The sequence below is a fragment of the Rattus norvegicus genome, chromosome 3 (genome assembly GCF_021556685.1).
Source record: "Rattus norvegicus strain SHRSP/BbbUtx chromosome 3, alternate assembly SHRSP_T2T, whole genome shotgun sequence".
In the NCBI taxonomy this organism is placed as follows: Eukaryota; Metazoa; Chordata; class Mammalia; order Rodentia; family Muridae; genus Rattus; species Rattus norvegicus.
Window position 1 is genome coordinate 140,865,895 of NC_141536.1, and position 16,175 is coordinate 140,882,069.

At 49.3% G+C, this 16,175-nt stretch overlaps 1 protein-coding gene across 31 annotated transcripts in view; it reads left to right on the forward strand.

Moving 5' to 3' along the window:
• Positions 1 to 14,868, forward strand: part of C3h20orf96 (similar to human chromosome 20 open reading frame 96) — a 32,888-nt gene extending 18,020 nt beyond the window's left edge. For 10 of the 31 annotated variants that reach the window (XM_087653981.1, XM_087653979.1, XM_087653976.1 and 7 more), the window contains 8 exons: positions 3,883 to 3,998; positions 7,910 to 8,068; positions 9,901 to 10,000; positions 11,067 to 11,224; positions 11,315 to 11,416; positions 11,530 to 11,616; positions 12,735 to 12,853; positions 14,604 to 14,861. In XM_087653981.1, the coding sequence (XP_087510107.1) occupies positions 3,883 to 3,998; positions 7,910 to 8,068; positions 9,901 to 10,000; positions 11,067 to 11,224; positions 11,315 to 11,416; positions 11,530 to 11,616; positions 12,735 to 12,853; positions 14,604 to 14,664 (902 nt within the window). In that variant the 3' untranslated portion in view covers positions 14,665 to 14,861. Of the gene's footprint in view, positions 1 to 3,882; positions 3,999 to 7,909; positions 8,069 to 9,900; positions 10,001 to 11,066; positions 11,225 to 11,314; positions 11,417 to 11,529; positions 11,617 to 12,734; positions 12,854 to 14,603 lie in introns of all 31 variants that reach the window. The other 21 variants (XR_015683345.1, XR_015683348.1, XR_015683344.1 and 18 more) reach the window with 5 other exon arrangements.
• The last annotated feature ends 1,307 nt before the right edge of the window (positions 14,869 to 16,175 follow it).

Here is a 16,175-nt window from a genome sequence, read left to right on the forward strand (position 1 = left end):
GAAAGGGTTTACTCAGCTTACACTTTCCACATTGCTGATCATCACCAAAGGAAGTCAGGCCTGGAACTCAAGCAGGTCAGGAAGCAGGAGCTGATGCAGAGGCCATGAAGGGATGTTACTTAATGACTTGCTCCCCCTGGCTTGCTCAGCTTGCTGTCTTATAGAACCACTACCAGCCCAGGGATGGCACCACCCACAATGAGCTGGGTCCTCCCACCTTGATCACTAATTGAGAAAATGCCTTACAGCTGGGTCTCATGGAGGCATTTCCTCAGGGGAGGCTCCTTTCTCTGTGATAATTCCAGCTTGTGTCAAGTTGACACACAAAACCAGCCAGTGCACTATGGTATACAGCATTTATGAATTGTCACCCATGCTGGGGTGGGTTTTGAGTTACTCATGCTCCTGTGACCCCCATCCCCATACTCCTGTAAGCAGCTCCAATAAACTCACAGGTTCCCTAAGCTAGAATTGGGCAGAATCATTCCTTTGGTTTGTCATCGGTGCCCCTAGGAAAAGTCATACAACACCCAATGCTGATAAGGAAAGGCTGGAACAGGCATGCATTGCTGGTGGCTTGTAGAAAGACATCCCACTCCAAAATGATGAGATACACGACGTTCAAACACAGCTCTGTTCTTTTTCAAAAATGGATGACTACTAATATTTTTTGTGTGTACGAATGTGTGGGCAGATGCACACAGTTGTGTGCAAACATGGAGACGCATGTGCTAAGTGTTCTCTATCACACTGCCTACCCATCTGAGGCAGGGTCTCTCCCTGAACCTGGGGAACAAGTTTTCTCAACTAGGCTGGAAGCCAGCAAGCAAGGTCTGCCTTTCTGTATCGGCTAGGAAGACTGGATTGGTGAGCTCTGGTGAGAGCTCAGGTGAGATGTCCCTCACTATAATGAAGTGGAGAGCTAATGAGTCTAACACTTGATGTCCACCTCTGCCTTCTCACGCATGCTCACACACATGCACCTGCTCCCATACATGCAAACACAGCTGCACATGCAAAAAAATAATCCAACAAGGTACAAACAAAAACGCAACACTTCTGTATGTCTGACACCAGACTTGTGCACGTGAGTAATCTTGTATTCTTCTAAAGTCCCAATAGTTTAGTTTAACACATGTCCGGGATCCCAGTACTTGAGAAGCAGACCCTAATCCTGCCGGAGGATTAGGAGAAAGCTATCCATGGCTGTGTAGCTTGTCCAAGACCCTGTCTCAAAAATCTACCAAAAAAGTTAACATATATATATATATATTATATATAATATTATCATCTCAGCACTTATACTAAAATTTTCCCAGAATTAAGGATCTTGATCTGTTAAATACTTAGTATGGTTGCACGTGGAGTAGGGATGTTGGCAGAGATCGAGGCTGGAGACAGGCAGGTGGGTGGTGGTTGCAGGTTGGTACAGAATCATCTGACAAGAAGCATGGTTTTTTTCCCCCCTCATCTCCTTCATCCCTTACTTTGCAGCCTAAGCTGCCCTCCAATTTGTTGATCCTCCAGCCTCTACCACCCGAGTACTAGGACCACCATGCCCAGTTTACACAGTACTAAGGACTCCGGGCTCTGTGCATGCTGGGCCAGCACTGTACCAATCGAGTTCTAGCCCCAGCAGGGTCCTGAGCATCTCCACTCTGTCTGAAATGCCTCTCCTAGTATCATAGAGATGGTCTACTGGAGTTCTGCATAGCTGCAGTGATCCCTAGCCTGTGGCAGTACTAGTTACTATGACAGTAACTAGGAGCATGTATCGGGCCCTGAAGGTGTGGCAGGTCCTATGTCAAGCACCTTAGGGCAAAGTGACACCCAACCTTCATGACCCACTTATGAGGCAGGCACGGCTGTTCATATCTTATAGGAGGGAAGGAGATGACATGGCCTTCCAGATGACAGAGCTACTAGAAAGCCCTTCCTGCCTGCCTCACCTGATCTTTCTTCCAGCCAGGTGGGGAAAGCATGCATCTGGGTTTGTCTGACACTCTGTCCTCCTCTTGCTCTTGCTACCCCTGTGTCAGGGGCTGGAAAAACAGCAGGGCCGTGTTCTTTATTTTTTTCTTCATTTTTTAAAAGATTTATTTATTTATTATATATGAGTACACTATAGCTGTCTTCAGACACACCAGAAGAGGGCATCAGATCTCATTACAGATGGTTGTGAGCCACCATGTAGTTGCTGGGATTTGAACTCAGGACCTCTGGAAGAGCAGTCAGTGCTCTTAACCACTGAGCCACCTCTCCAGCCCCCCTTTTTTCATTTTTTTTTTTTATTAACTTGAGTATTTCTTATATACATTTCGAGTGCTATTCCCTTTCCCGGTTTCCGGGCAAACATCCCCCTAATCCCCCCCTCCCCTTTTTTGTGGGTGTTCCCCTCCCCATCCTCCCCCCATTGCCGCCCTCCCCCCAACAATCACGTTCACTGGGGGTTCAGTCTTAGCAGGACCCAGGGCTTCCCCTTCCACTGGTGCTCTTACTAGGATATTCACTGCTACCTATGAGGTCAGAGTCCAGGGTCAGTCCATGTACAGTCTTTGGGTAGTGGCTTAGTCCCTGGAAGCCCTGGTTGCTTGGCATTGTTGTTCATAAGGGGTCTCGAGCTCCTTCAAGCTCTTCGAGTTCTTTCTCTGATTCCTTCAACGGGGGACCTATTCTCAGTTCAGTGGTTTGCTGCTGGCATTTGCCTCTGTATTTGCTGTATTCTGGTTCTGTCTCTCAGGAGCGATCTACATCCGGCTCCTGTCGGTCTGCACTTCTTTGCTTCATCCATCTTGTCTAATTGGATGGCTGTATATGTATGGGCCCGTGTTCTTTATTTTATTGGTCTCTCTCTGTAGTCCTGGCTGTCCTGGACTCACAGAGGTCTTGGTGTCTCTGCCTCCCAAATGGGACTAAAGGGGGTACAACCAGGCCTGGCTGTGGTGGGGATGATGTTGGCCGCGGTGGTTCTTGACTGTTGTTGTAAAAATATAAAGAATAAGAAAAAGTATAGTTGTCTTTTACCAAGTTAGGTCACACCGCAGTGCTCCAAGATATCTGCTAGATATCTTGGCGGAAACACATCCCAACTCCACGGCAGTGGCCCAGTGTCTCCAGCCGCCGCACATTTTCCTACACTCAAACTGTCACATAAAAAACACACAACACAATAACCTTAGCTCCAAGTGATAAGATATAATTGCCCACCTAAACATACAAAGCCCAATACACATCCATCCCTTAAAAACATTCGTAACAACCTGTAAAGGTACAGTGTGGAATCTTAAAGTCACCTGCCATATTTTCCTGCCACGGCTTTTCTCCCTCTCTCCTGTCTCTTCTCCTTTCCGTTCCAGTCTCCTCATCTTCCTTCAAACTTCTCTCTCACCCACCCTTCCTTCTCATCCAACAACAGGCCTCCTCCTATCCTGTACCTGCCCCTCACCTGTATTTTACAGATTCAATGGGGAGAAGGTTCTGGTGAAGTCACCTGAGTCCTGAGTACGGGACTAGGCACGTACGTGTCCTTGGGGCAGTGGAATTAGCATCAAAATATAGATAACTCCAGGGCAAACCACTACACTTGACTTCCTTTCTGGTTGAGAGTGTGGTTGGCCTTGGGGAGGGGTTCCACCCCTGGCTGTCGGGTCTTGCTAGCCATCCCTCTCACATCTTGCCATTGCATTCTCCTGGCCTTGTCCCTTCCCATACCATGCCCAGGTTGTGGCTAGGTGTTTCTTTGTGGTCAGCAGTTTCATCCTTTGTCTGAGTCACATGGTAAATCTGTAACGAGGGGCCTGGGGCTGGGGCCTATAGCACTCTCTGGGACCTGGTCCCAGCCTGTATCTACCCTCACCTTCTGTCTACCCTTTCCCATCTCAGTAGCACAGTCCCAGGTCTCTGTAGATATGACAACCGCAACGAAGACTCCACGAGCACTGCGAAGACGGGACCAACCGCACCACGGGAAAGTGCAGGCCAAGGTCCGGCTGATGAAGGTAAGAGAGGCCTGTGACAGGAGACAGCACGCAGCTCCTCTGACTGAGGCAGCGAGCGCTGAGGTAGCACCAGTCAATTTCTGCCATACAGCAAGCCCATGGACACACACTCACCATTCTTATCTTGGAACAGAAATGACTTGTACTAGGTCACATATCCAGAACACAGTGGTATTGGGAGGGGGGGGGTGTCAAAACTGTCAAGCTGGGCTGTAGTGTTTAGACGAAAGAATTAGACTTTCCTTACTTCTCTGTATTAGAAACCTAACCCAGTGGCTTGTCTTAGGGCTGGCTATACATTGCCATCCTTGCAGAGCATTGCCCTATGGTACTTGGAAAGCAAGCTTCCGAAACCTTCACACCAGCTGATACCATTGTAACTAACTCATTTTCTTTCTTTCTCTCTTTCTCTCTTTCTCTCTTTCTTTCTCTCTTTCTTTCTTTCTTCCTTCCTTCCTTCCTTCCTTTCTTCCTTCCTTCCTTCCTTTTTTCCTTCCTTCCTTTCTTTTTTTTTTTTAAAGATTTATTTATTATAGGTAAGTACACCGTAGCAGTCTTCAGACACACCAGAAGAGAGCATCAGATCTCATTACAGATGGTTGTGAACCACCATGTGGTTGCTGGGATTTGAACTCAGGACCTCTGGAAGAACAGTCCAGCCCTGCTAGCTCACTTTCTTTTTTATTTTTTAACTTTCTGAGACCAGGTCTCACTGAGTAACCCAGGCTGTCCTTGAACTCACGATTCTCCTATCTCTGCCTCCAGAGTGCTGGAGTGCAGGTGTGTGACACTGTCTTATGGTTTCTGTAATCATCTGAACCACATTTTAAAGCTTAAAAAGCCAACGAACCAACAACCAACCAAACAACCAACCAAAAAACCTAACTGGTCTCATGTATCCTACCTTGTCTTAACTCACTATATAATCAGTAGAGGGTGACCTTGAACATAGTGATTTCCAGACCAGGGAGGGTTAAATGGTGAGAATGTGTCTCAAACAAAAAAAAAATACTAAGGAGGCTGGAGAAATGGCTCAGCAGTTAATAGCACTGATTGTTCTTCCTGAGATCCTGAGTTCAAATTCCAGCAACCACATGGTGGCTCACAACCATCTATAATGAGATCCAATGTCCTCCTCTGGTGGGTCTGAAGATAGCTATTGTGTATGCACAAACATTAAATAAATAAATAAATAAATAAAAATAATAAATAAATACAGAAAGAAAATGAAAAGGGAAAACATCTTTGCTTTGAAAATGCTTTTCCCTCCAACCCACCATTTTGCTAGATGGTTTCAATGGATCTATCATTTGTAGGAAGATCTGTTTCTGATATTCTTTTTATCCCGACTGTAGGAGAGTTTATGAGGTATTGTTTGTTACACAGTGTGGACATGAAGATTGTTGCAGTAAACTGTGTCCCTCAGGCTGTCTTCTGCAAGTGTTCTGTCGGTTAGCAGCCCTGACTGATCACCTGTGTGCCAGGCCCTGTTCTGAACTTGGAGATAGACCGGGGCTGGGCTCTGGCCTGGAAGAGACGAGTGATTAAACATATAAAATGAGAAGTGATAAGCCAGAGTGATAAGCCAGAGGCTGTGGTAGCTCGTGCTCGTAATCCCAGCTTCAGGAAGGCTGAGGCAGGAGGACTGCCCAGACTGCATCCTGAGTTCAAGGCAGACTTAGACAACAGAATGAGAACCTGTCTTAAACAACAGCAACCACCACCAAACCCCAAAGACAAAAATAGCAATATTAAGGAGGCACAGCAATAATATGAGGAAACCAAGACTAAGGTTGGAGATTGAAGGGGCCCAGGGGAAAGTGTTGGAGGCCATTTTAGATAGGCTAGCCAAGTAGTGAAGAAGTAGTGTGGGAGACAGCTGGGGGAGGTTGTTTACAACTTATTAGTGCCTGGCGAAGGGCACTGTACAGGGTGTTGGATATGCAACCATGTATGCAGTACAGATACAGGGCTTAAACTTCACTTGAGACACAGAAGAATGAATTAAAAGCCCCCACAGACGATTCTTAATTGATCTAGCGTCTGCTCACAGAGCTCCATGGGCTGTCCTTGCACTGGTGACACCACCACAAGAGTGCAGACACAGTCTGCCCTCCGGCTGTGATTTGCTGCTGGAAGGAGACCAGCAAGTCGATAAGGACAGGCCTAGTACGGGAGACGGGAGTCCTAAATGGAAGTAGGTCAGGAAAGGAGACACAGCTACACATTGTAATCGTATGATGACATATTGAGGTCAAGGTCAGGCAGGAGACACATGAGTTCTGCGGTTAGACAAATTAATTTTTAGAGCACAGGTCATAAAATCCTATTTCTCAGAGTCACTTAGGAGTGGTGTGTGGGGGTGTCAATGTGTATTCAGGCTTACTGTCCCCAGGCACATGAGAGTTGCATTTTTTTTTTTTTAAACAAAGTATTTCTGGATTCAGGGATCTGGAAATGTGGGGTTAAAACCTTGAGTGGCTAGTGGTCACAGACAACAGTTCTGCTAGGCACGACCTGTGTCTGCTATGGAAACTGAACTTCTATAAAGTGGGACTAATAATAGTTCCTGTCTCCCAGGATGCTATGAGGTAATGCAAATGTAGGACACAGCGCCAGCACACGGCAGCCACAATGCACTTGCACTGGTCTTGTTATCAAGTACAGAATACAGGAGCTGAAGGCCAGGGCAGATGCAGGAATCACGAGACCACAGGAAGAGGAAAGAGAGCATGCAGATGAGATGGGAATGGGGGTGGGGGTGGGGGTGGGGGTGGGGTGGGGGTGGGGGTGGGGTGGGGTGTAGAGCCAAAGGAACCAATCTCAGCTGCTGTTTGCTGGGCCCATGCTGAGCTGCCCAGCACAGCCCTAGTGGCTGCACTAAAGATTTTATCTTATTTCTATGTGGCAGTTCTCTGAAGCAGCAGTTAGCCATTAGCTGCTTCCAGTGAGTACCAGTGAGTGATCTGAGGTTAATTAGCTTGTTCAGGTTCCCCAGGATGTCAAGTAGCAGACCTGGGAGAGCCCAGTCCTACTCCCGAGATGCGCCAGCCTCTCCTGGCCACTTGTGTTTTTGAGACGGGGTATTTTCTGTCACTCTCGTTGGCCCGATTAGCCAGGTGATTCTCCTGCTTCAGCCTGTGCTGGTTTGACCTACTTGTGCCACCGTGGATTGGGCTTCTGGTAGCACGAATCCCACCGGGTTCTTGAGGCAGGATAACGGAAGGACAGACACCAAGCCTCTGAAGTCTGTCTTCTCCGGCTCCGTTATCACTTCCGGGCTGTGTGACAGTGGTACTTGACCTCTCCGAGCCTCCACTTGGGAACTGGAGGATGGATGATTCCATGTGTCCTCTGTAGAAAAAATCGTAGCACTTGTTGGCCCTCATGTCCAGTAGGGCATTTCTTGTTATTATTAATATTCGTTACTAAATTTTAACATTAGTGAGCTTACCTACCACTGGGGGTAACCTTGGGCAAATCACTTATCCCTTCATATTCACTTTCCATGGGGGAGAAATATGATAAAAAAATCGTTGTGTTCTCCCCTCTACCCTTCCCTGCTTCTAGTCCAGATCTAGCCTAGCATCTTGGCTGCCTTCTTACCTAAACTGGGCCCTTATCTTGTATATTTTTTTTGTAGTTTTCACTGATTCTAAGAGGTCTTTGGTGATTGGGTCTATCCTTATCTACTGAATGTCAGTTATTTAAATGGTGATGAGCCACCAACTGTATTCTCATCTCAGAGATAGGATGATGGTGCGGGGATGGTGGGGATGTGTGGAAGCTCAGTGAGTCAAAGGCCGCCCAACTAGGCAGCATTTACTATGGGATGTCAGGGGTCCGGGAAAATCTTTAGTGGCCAGCAGGTTTGGATGACTTTCCTCCCTGCCCCTGCCCCGTATCCGCAGTCAATGCTTCGAAACCAGCGGACCTCGCTCCAGGAGCTCTACAGCCATGAAGGCTACCTCAGCAAGCTCAACCAGGAGCTGATCAAGACCATCTTGGAAACTGAGGACAGCACGGCCTTGAGCGTGCGTGAAATGCTGCAGCAGCAGAACATCCTCGGGGTGAGTTGTCTGCCGCCTCCTTCCCGCGCAGGCGCGCCCTCTGCTGGCTCCTTTCAACCTCTGCGCTCCCCGCTGCCTGTGAGAGAATGCAGTGCCTCATTTCACCAGTCACCTGTGTATTGGAGCTCGGTGGAGTGGATCACAGTAACACTCACCTCAAAAGGGAAGGCGTAGCCGTCATACCTGACCCTTGTGCAGTAGAAAGTATTTGATGCTGTCACTACCACCTCCACTGCCTGCCAGGTGTCCATAGTGAGACACCAAATGGTTTTGTACAATCACATATATACACACATATATGTATGTATGTGTGTGTGTTTCTGTGTATATATGTATGTATGTATGTCTATCTCACAACAACCTGTCAGGGCCGGCACTCTTTTTTTTTTTTAAGTTTTTTTTTTCTTTTTTCTTTTTTCCGGAGCTGGGGACTGAACCCAGGGCCTTGCGCTTGCTAAGCAAGCGCTCTACCACTGAGCTAAATCCCCAACCCCAGGGCCGGCACTCTTTTTACCCTCATTTTACAGATGAAGAAATGGAAAGAGGAAGGCTAAGGAACTTGTTCCAGGTTCCCTAGAGAGCAAGAACCAGAGGCAGGATTTGAACCCAGGCAGTCTTTCCCCAGGACCTATGCCTTTCTTGCCCTGGTATCACTGTTTTTAGGAAGCACAGTCAATTGAATCCACTGCTACCTTGCGGTGGGAGTAACTGGAGTACTGTCTAGAGCCTATTATGAAGTTCTCTCCTGTTTTGAAGATGGCCATCTTCTTACCATGTCCTTATATGCCTTCTCTTTGTGTGCATGGAGAGAGTGCTGCCGTCTTGTGGGGTCACGTTGGTCCTCTTGAGAGGCTGAGGTCCTGTCCTGTGACCTCAATCACTCTTATTTGCTTCCCTAAAGAAGGTCCCTAGCTCAAGAAGCAGTTACACCTAAGAAGCTTGAGGGACACAGCCCGATTTTAACAGAGACCAAAGCCACACAGTTCTTCAACCCATGGAAACTTCTTGTACACACACATACGCACATGCACATGCACACACTCACCCTTACATGTGGAAGCTATTAGGTGGTGGTGTTCGTCAGGACATGTGTCCTGTTCTTTATTGAGACAGCATCTCTCCCCGGAACCTGAGGCTTGTGTGTTAGGCTATGTTGGCTGGCTAGTGTGCCTCAGGGATCTGCCTGTCTCTACACTACCAGTACTAGAATTGTAAACCCACAACATCACTCCCAGCTTTGTACTATGGGTCCTGGGGATTAGACTATCCTGGGTACACCTCTGGGCCCTTGGGAAGAGCCATTATGTGACACCTTATCTACGTACAGCCTTCCCTCTAGTGGGGTCATGGTAAGTTGCAGTTAGCATTGGACATGTGCTGCACTAGAGGTGAGGAGATTTGGGGATCCCAAAGGGGACCTCTGCACAGTATCAGGAAGGCTTTCCTGGGGAAAGCCATGCTTGAGCCGAAGTCTGCAGAGGCGCGAACTGGGAGAGGGAGGATGGATGGGGACTCCAGGCAGTGGGAACAGATGTCCCAGACATGGGGTGAGAGGGAGTAAAGGAGGCACAAGGAGCTATAGTTGCCATGGAAGACTGGACAGCAAGATGTGAGTGAGGGAGATGGAAAAGTAAGCTTGCCCTAGGCCACCATAGTAAAGGGGCCTTTTCAGCCCTGGTAAGGGTCTGTTGGAGGTTAGAATGGGAGCGATAGCACTCCTCAGGTTGCTGGAGCTGGGAGTGGGGTTGTGGAAGTGCTCTTGTGGCTGCAGCCCACTGTGAGCTGGAGAGCCAGCAGAGGCTGGGGGTGAACTGACCTTACCCCTCCTGTAGAATATCATCGACATCTTGGAGTACTCAAACAAGAAGAGGGTGCAAGAGCTGAGGTCTGAGTTCCAGGAGTGGAAAGAGAAGGAGGAGAGCAAGACAAACAGTAAGGGGTGACCTCCTGGGCCTCATCTGTGAGCTTCTTGGGGAGGGCAGCTCTTTGTACCACCTGTCTGATGCTACTCAGCCCCTGTGCTGCCTTCTAGGGAGAGCACGATGTTGAGCTTTAAAGTGAGTAGCTAACAAAATCCGAAGAGCACTCAGTGTTTGCCTGTGTGTTCACCTGCTGTGACTGCACACTCACGGTGACCTCCTGGGATGCAGGGACTTTTCTCACACTCTGCTAACAAGGTGTCTGAGGCTGAGTGAGAGGAGGTACCTGCTGTAGGTTTTGTGGTTAGAAGTTGGAATCTAGGCCTAGCCTGACTTCCTATCAGGGTCTGTCTGGAAGGAGTGGCTGGGACCCAGGCCTTCTGGCTTCCATTGCTCTAGAGTGTATTTTTTTCCCCTTCCCTGAGCAGGATAGATACTGAGGGTGTGTGTGTGTGTGTGTGTGTGTGTGTGTGTGTGTGTGTGTGTGTGTGTGTGTATGTGCTTGTGTCAGGAAGTCTAAGACACTGGAGATACACTCCATGGGGGAAGGAAGACTAGACATTATCTTTTATTCATTTGTATTTTGAGGCAAGTCTCACTCTGTAGCTCAGGCTGGCTTGCAACTCACTTTGTAGCCCAGGCTTACCTTGAATTCTCAGCAGTCTTCCCACCTTAGTCTCTTTGGAGCTGGGATTATAGGTATGAACCATCATGTCTGCTAGATTTTGTCTTAATCCTGCCAAGGGCTCCATTGTTGAGTCTGGTCTTGCTTCCTCAGGAGCATGTGTCTGAAGATGCTAAGAGCTGGTTAGGGAACTCTTGGTGAGGACCACTTAGCAGTCAGCAGAGCTGGACTGGTCCAGGGATCTTACACCTTTTTGTTTCTCTTTTCTGAGGCCTCAGACACTAGCAGCTTCAGTTTTTACCACCTCTTTACTTGTGTGGGCACACCTCAGCCCAGATTCCAGTCCAGCGGTCAGGGGCAGCTAGGTTTTCGGGGTCTTCTGGAAAGGTCCTCTGAAGGAAGTCCCAGACACCTGCCCTTTTAACTGCCTCTCCCCCATGCTGTTCCTCCCCAGCACTTCAGTGGGAGGTGGAACAGCTGAACTCTGAAATCCGGAAGGCCAATGAGGAGGTGAATTTACTTAGCACCTACATGGACCACGAGTATCCCATCAGGTTGGTTCAGATTGCCAACCATGTGCGCCTGGTGCAGCAGGCAAAGGACAGCCAGCAGGTAAGGGAACCCCTGGCCTAATACCTGGACTCCCTGGCATGGGGAAGTAGTGGCCAAGTCCTTTCTGCTGACCACCCCCTCCTGCCCCAGGACGAGCTGGACAACCTTAGGGAGATGCGTGAAAAAGTCCTGGCATTTTTTTCCAACATAATTCAAGAGAAGAAGAGGAGAATCCTGAAGTCTCTGGTGGTGGTGAGTGCTGGCCTGGCCCTCCTAGCTTCTCTGTCCTCTGCTTCTGGTGTCCTGTCAGTCTCCTATGTACCCTGCCTAGGGTACCCAGAAACAGACTTCTCTCTCTTCCATAGAAAACCCAGGAACCCCATGAGAACAGACTTCTGCTGAAGACCCGGGACAGCCGGCGCCTGCAGAGGTGCGTGCTCTGGTTTGAAGAGGTGAGGACAGCAGGAAGGTGGCCTCTGGGAGGGAGCTGCAGGTGGGCCTTGCCTTGTGCTGCCTTGGTCCTTAGAAGGGGCCTACTCCAGCACTGGCCTGCTTCCTTGATTGTACCATTGCTGTCACTCATCATTCACCTCCAAGGGGATGTGTGTTGGTTCCACCCTCCCTCGTGGCCACGATCCGTTAGCATCATCCGCAGCGCTAACCACTGCCCTGCACTGTAGGGAGTGGTCTTAATGTTTTGATCTAATCCAGAATATACACGTAAACGATGAGGATCCTGACCCCCAGTTGGTTTTTGACTGATCAATAAAGATGCCTGTGGCCAATGGCAGGGCAGAAGAGGTGGGACTTCCAGGTTCCCGCAGGTGAGATGAGGAGAGGGAGGAGAGGAGATTCACCATGCTTCGGCGGGAAAGAGAGCCGTTAGCCATGTGAGATCTCGGGTGGAGTGGCCACTGGACACTTCCCTGGTTGGGCCTAGGGTAGCAGGTGGGAGATTAGAAGCACAACTAAGCTGAGGGCAGATTTAGGGTACTAAGCAAGGAGAAGGTGACCGGGCAACTAGGTAGAGGGAAGATTTAGATTGTTGAGCAAGGAGCAAAGGGAAGGGCATGCTAGCCACGGGAGGCTTAGAGGAGCCCAGCCACGGAACATAAGGCAGTTTAAAAATGAGCTAATGTGTGTGTGTCCTGTGGGTCTGAAATGGCCCCTGGGTGGGTGCGTGCATGCAGCTCGCCTGGAACTCGAAGCATTGTAGACAATATTACATGCTACACTCCACCCCTTGGCCCACAATCAGAGTTAGGGGACGAGGGCCCACCCTTTGTCGAGTGAGTGGCATTGTCTTGGCGCCATCAGTTTTCAGCTCCAGCATCACCTTGTTTCTCTTACCATGTCCTGCCCCCTTGTGACTGGCCTCCAGTCTTCACTGTTCTCTCCCCTCTCTTGAGAGGCCCATTTCTCTCCCTATTCAGGAGGTTAACTCTGGCATCAAGTGCATCTTAGTGACAGGGCCCATCCCATCTCCCCAGACACCCTCCTTCCATGGTGGTGTCCTGTCTTCTGCAGGTTTGGACTTCATGCTTCCTTTCTGTGTCTCTCTCCTCCTTAGCTTATCAAGCAGCTGAAAGAAGAGATTCCCATGTTAATCTCAGAGGTGGAGCAAATGTATGCAGAAATCTGGAACCCTCGAGAGGCCGTTTTTAAGGACGTCCTGCTGCAGAGACCCAAGTATGTAGTTTTGGCTGCCATGCTGGGCTGAACAGACTGGTTCCTAGGGATGCCAATTTGGGGAGGTGGCAAGAGCCAAGGCACGCATCAGGGAGGCCTGGAGGTGCTAGCCTAGGTGTAGTTTTCCCTTCCCATTTCTGGTGTGGCTGAACCAGGTGGTTGGTTCCAGGAAGGCACAGGGGCAAGAGTGGAAAGGGCATCTTTTCTGCCTGGCAGATTTCTCTGCCCCAAGGGGAGAAGGTCTTTCCTTCCAAAATTAACCCCTGGCCTGCTTTCCCCAGGATTAGGCTCTATGGTAGGGCCAGATGGTAGTGTGGGAACAGGCCAGGCCTCTTCACGATGCCACCAGACCTGTGTGGTGGCAGAGCCCAGCACTGCAGATTATAAGTTTTTCCCATTCGTCTCCCTGCCTCCCAGGCCTTCTTTGTGTCCTATCCCCATTTTGTGCTTTGAGAAGGAGTCTCAATTTGTAGCTCAGGCTAGTTTCAATTATTGATCCTCCTACTTAGGCCTCCTGAATGCTAGGATTACCATGTGTTTAGAAAATTTCCTTCCAGGAGGGAGGGGATGTCAAGCAACATCTACCCCTAAGGGTGTAATGACAAGCTAACATTTGATTCCATCAAAGTTCCTCCAGGGAAACTAATGAGTTTATTGGGCATCCTCCCAGAGACTGGATGAAGAATCACTGACAGGATTATGTGTGAACCCAGAGTAGCCACACTGGAAAACCTGCATGCAGAATGGGTGATAGCTTGCCATGGGTGTGTCGATGGAGCCTTCTTACTCTGGTCTTCTCAGTGTATAAAGTCCGGCCTCTCCCTAAGACCTTGGAGCCATATGTAACTGGTTGGGAGGAGTGGTAAGATGCTCAGCTGAGGGCCCCGTGACCCTGCCATCTCCCTTGTTCTCTGAGGGAATGTCAGTGGTTAAATCATCAGGGGTGTGAAGATGTTTTGCAGGCAGGCTCAGCCCAACAGAAGATGGTGGCAGCGTGGCTTAGAGGATAGTCCTAGGCAGCACGTGCCTAGTTGTTCTTGCTGGTTGCCTGTATCCATGGCACCCTTTCCCATCCCCCTTCTTCCTTCCTCTGCTTTTTTCTTTTGAGTAATGCTGTTGAGTTTATGAAATATCAGGGAGCCCATGAATGAGAGGAACCCTTGGCTCTGCCACCATGGAGCCAAGAGGAGGACAGGATACTAGGAGATTCTGGGTTCTGAGCATGGAGCTGCTGAGAGGCCTGTGAGCCTAGAAGAGCTTGTTCCAGGGCAGTGGGTCCGGGGCAGTCAAGGAGGACTCCCTGGGGACATGACATTGGCATGAATTCCTGCTCCCCGCTGGTCTTGGGGTCCTCATTAATTCTGTCAAATTAACTTCCTTCCCATTTTGACCTGTGTGTGTTATGTGTGTGTCTGTCTCTGTATGTGTATATGTGTGCACGTATGTGTGTATGTGTGTGTGTGTATATATATGTGTGTGTGTATGTGTATATGTGTGTTTGTGTTTGTGTGTGTATGCGTGTCTGTATTCATATATGTGTGTATATGTGCTTGTGTTTGTGTGTATATGTGTGAGTACGTGCATGTGTAGGCATGTGTGTGCTTGCCCAGGTGGCTGCAGGTTGTGTTTTAGGATGATGCCTCCCCAGTAAACACCAGTATCATAGTGAAACTGGAGGTGTGTCCCCTCTGTCCCTAACCCTGGTGTCCCTGGTTGGCCCCTCACAGTCTCCTTTCCTTCTTCCTGCCAGGTGCACCCCAGACATGGCTGTTGAGCTCAACATCCCTACGCAGGAGCTGTTCCCTTTCTAGATAGCAGTGCTGCCTCCTCTCCTCCCTCCTCTCTTCCCAGCACCAGGGGTTTTGGCTATTGACTTACAAGATGGCGTCTCTATTATAAATCTGATCCACAGCCCTCCTCTACCCATCTCCCTTGCCGCTTGGACTGAGCAGGAATCCCCAGTCCAGCCTGCTTGTTCCTTGGTGCCAATAAAGTTGTGTTTGTGTTTGCTTGGGGCTGGTGTGTGGGTCCCCACCTAGGCTTTCCTGGATATGTCATGGCAGTGGCCTTTGTCTTAGGACCAGGGTTTGGGCTGCTGTGCTGATGGCATCTGGGGGAAGTGCTGGCTGGAGTGCTGCCTCTCCTCGTCTCCATGGCTTCCTCCTGGTCCAATGGGAGCTCAGCTTCCCTTGCAGTTGGGAGCCTAGAACAGTTAAGGCCAGTGCCAAAGCAGAGGAGAGACTCGTCGAGATTCATTCACCTGAGAGCTTTTTGGGTCTCTGAGGCTGATGGCTATCTCTCTTCTGGCCTCGCTCCTCCAAATGCGTAGGGATATGGCCTGAACTCAGGCTGCATGCACAGCTATTTACAGCACTAGACTGCAGTCCCTCATCTATTAAGAGCCATCCCCCAAAGTAAGCCACCTCTGCCTCCAGGTGAAGGCACAAGTGTCAACACCCCAGACTTCTTGGCTCAACTTGGAACGACTCTACAAGACTGTTCTGTCTGGAGGTCCTGGGTGGCTGGAGCTGCCTGGCCAGCATAGCAGCTGACCGAGGAAGGAGCTGAGATGTATTGAAGGGCAGAAGGTATTTGATAATCAATTCTGACACTCTACACTTCACCCAGACCTGACCTCCCCGGGACCTACCTGCTTCTGGCCACTCGCAGATCCATTTTGTGCTTCAAAGGACTTGGCTTCGGATAAAACAGCGTAATTACCTTAAATTAGCAGTAAGACTGTGGGGCTCAGGCAAGTCCACAAGGAAGCTTCCTTCAGAAATCAAAGAATACCACTGGGACCTCTTTTCTGTTTCCCTGTTGTGTTCTCCAAGGGTCAGCACTTCTGTGGTTCCCCTATGTGCCAGCATTAGCATCTTCCAGGGGCTGGGGCTTCTTTGTATGTATCCCACTGGGAAGAGAGTGTCCCACACTCCTAACCAGAGCATGGTCTGCTTATATTACCTGCATCCATCTTGAGTCACTCTGGGGTAGAGAGCTGACTGATTTAGTCACATGTTCCACCTCAGGGTGGTGGGAAGAGTAGAGCACGTGGTCTAACATAAGCCAATAGGCATTCTCCAGAATTATTTGGCTTTTCAAATTGACAGTGTTGGACACACTGTAAAATCTTTTAAATAGAAATCACTCTGCTTTACCTAGATGAGTGCACGGAGTCCTCAGGAGAGCACCGCTAAGAGGCAGGCATTGCTGTGACTTCCATTTTGTAGATGAAGAAATGAAAGGTGAAGAAGTAAAAGTTTGTTTTTCCTGAAGTCATCAGGCCAGCCTGGCAGAGGAAGCCTTGGCCACAGCTAGCCAG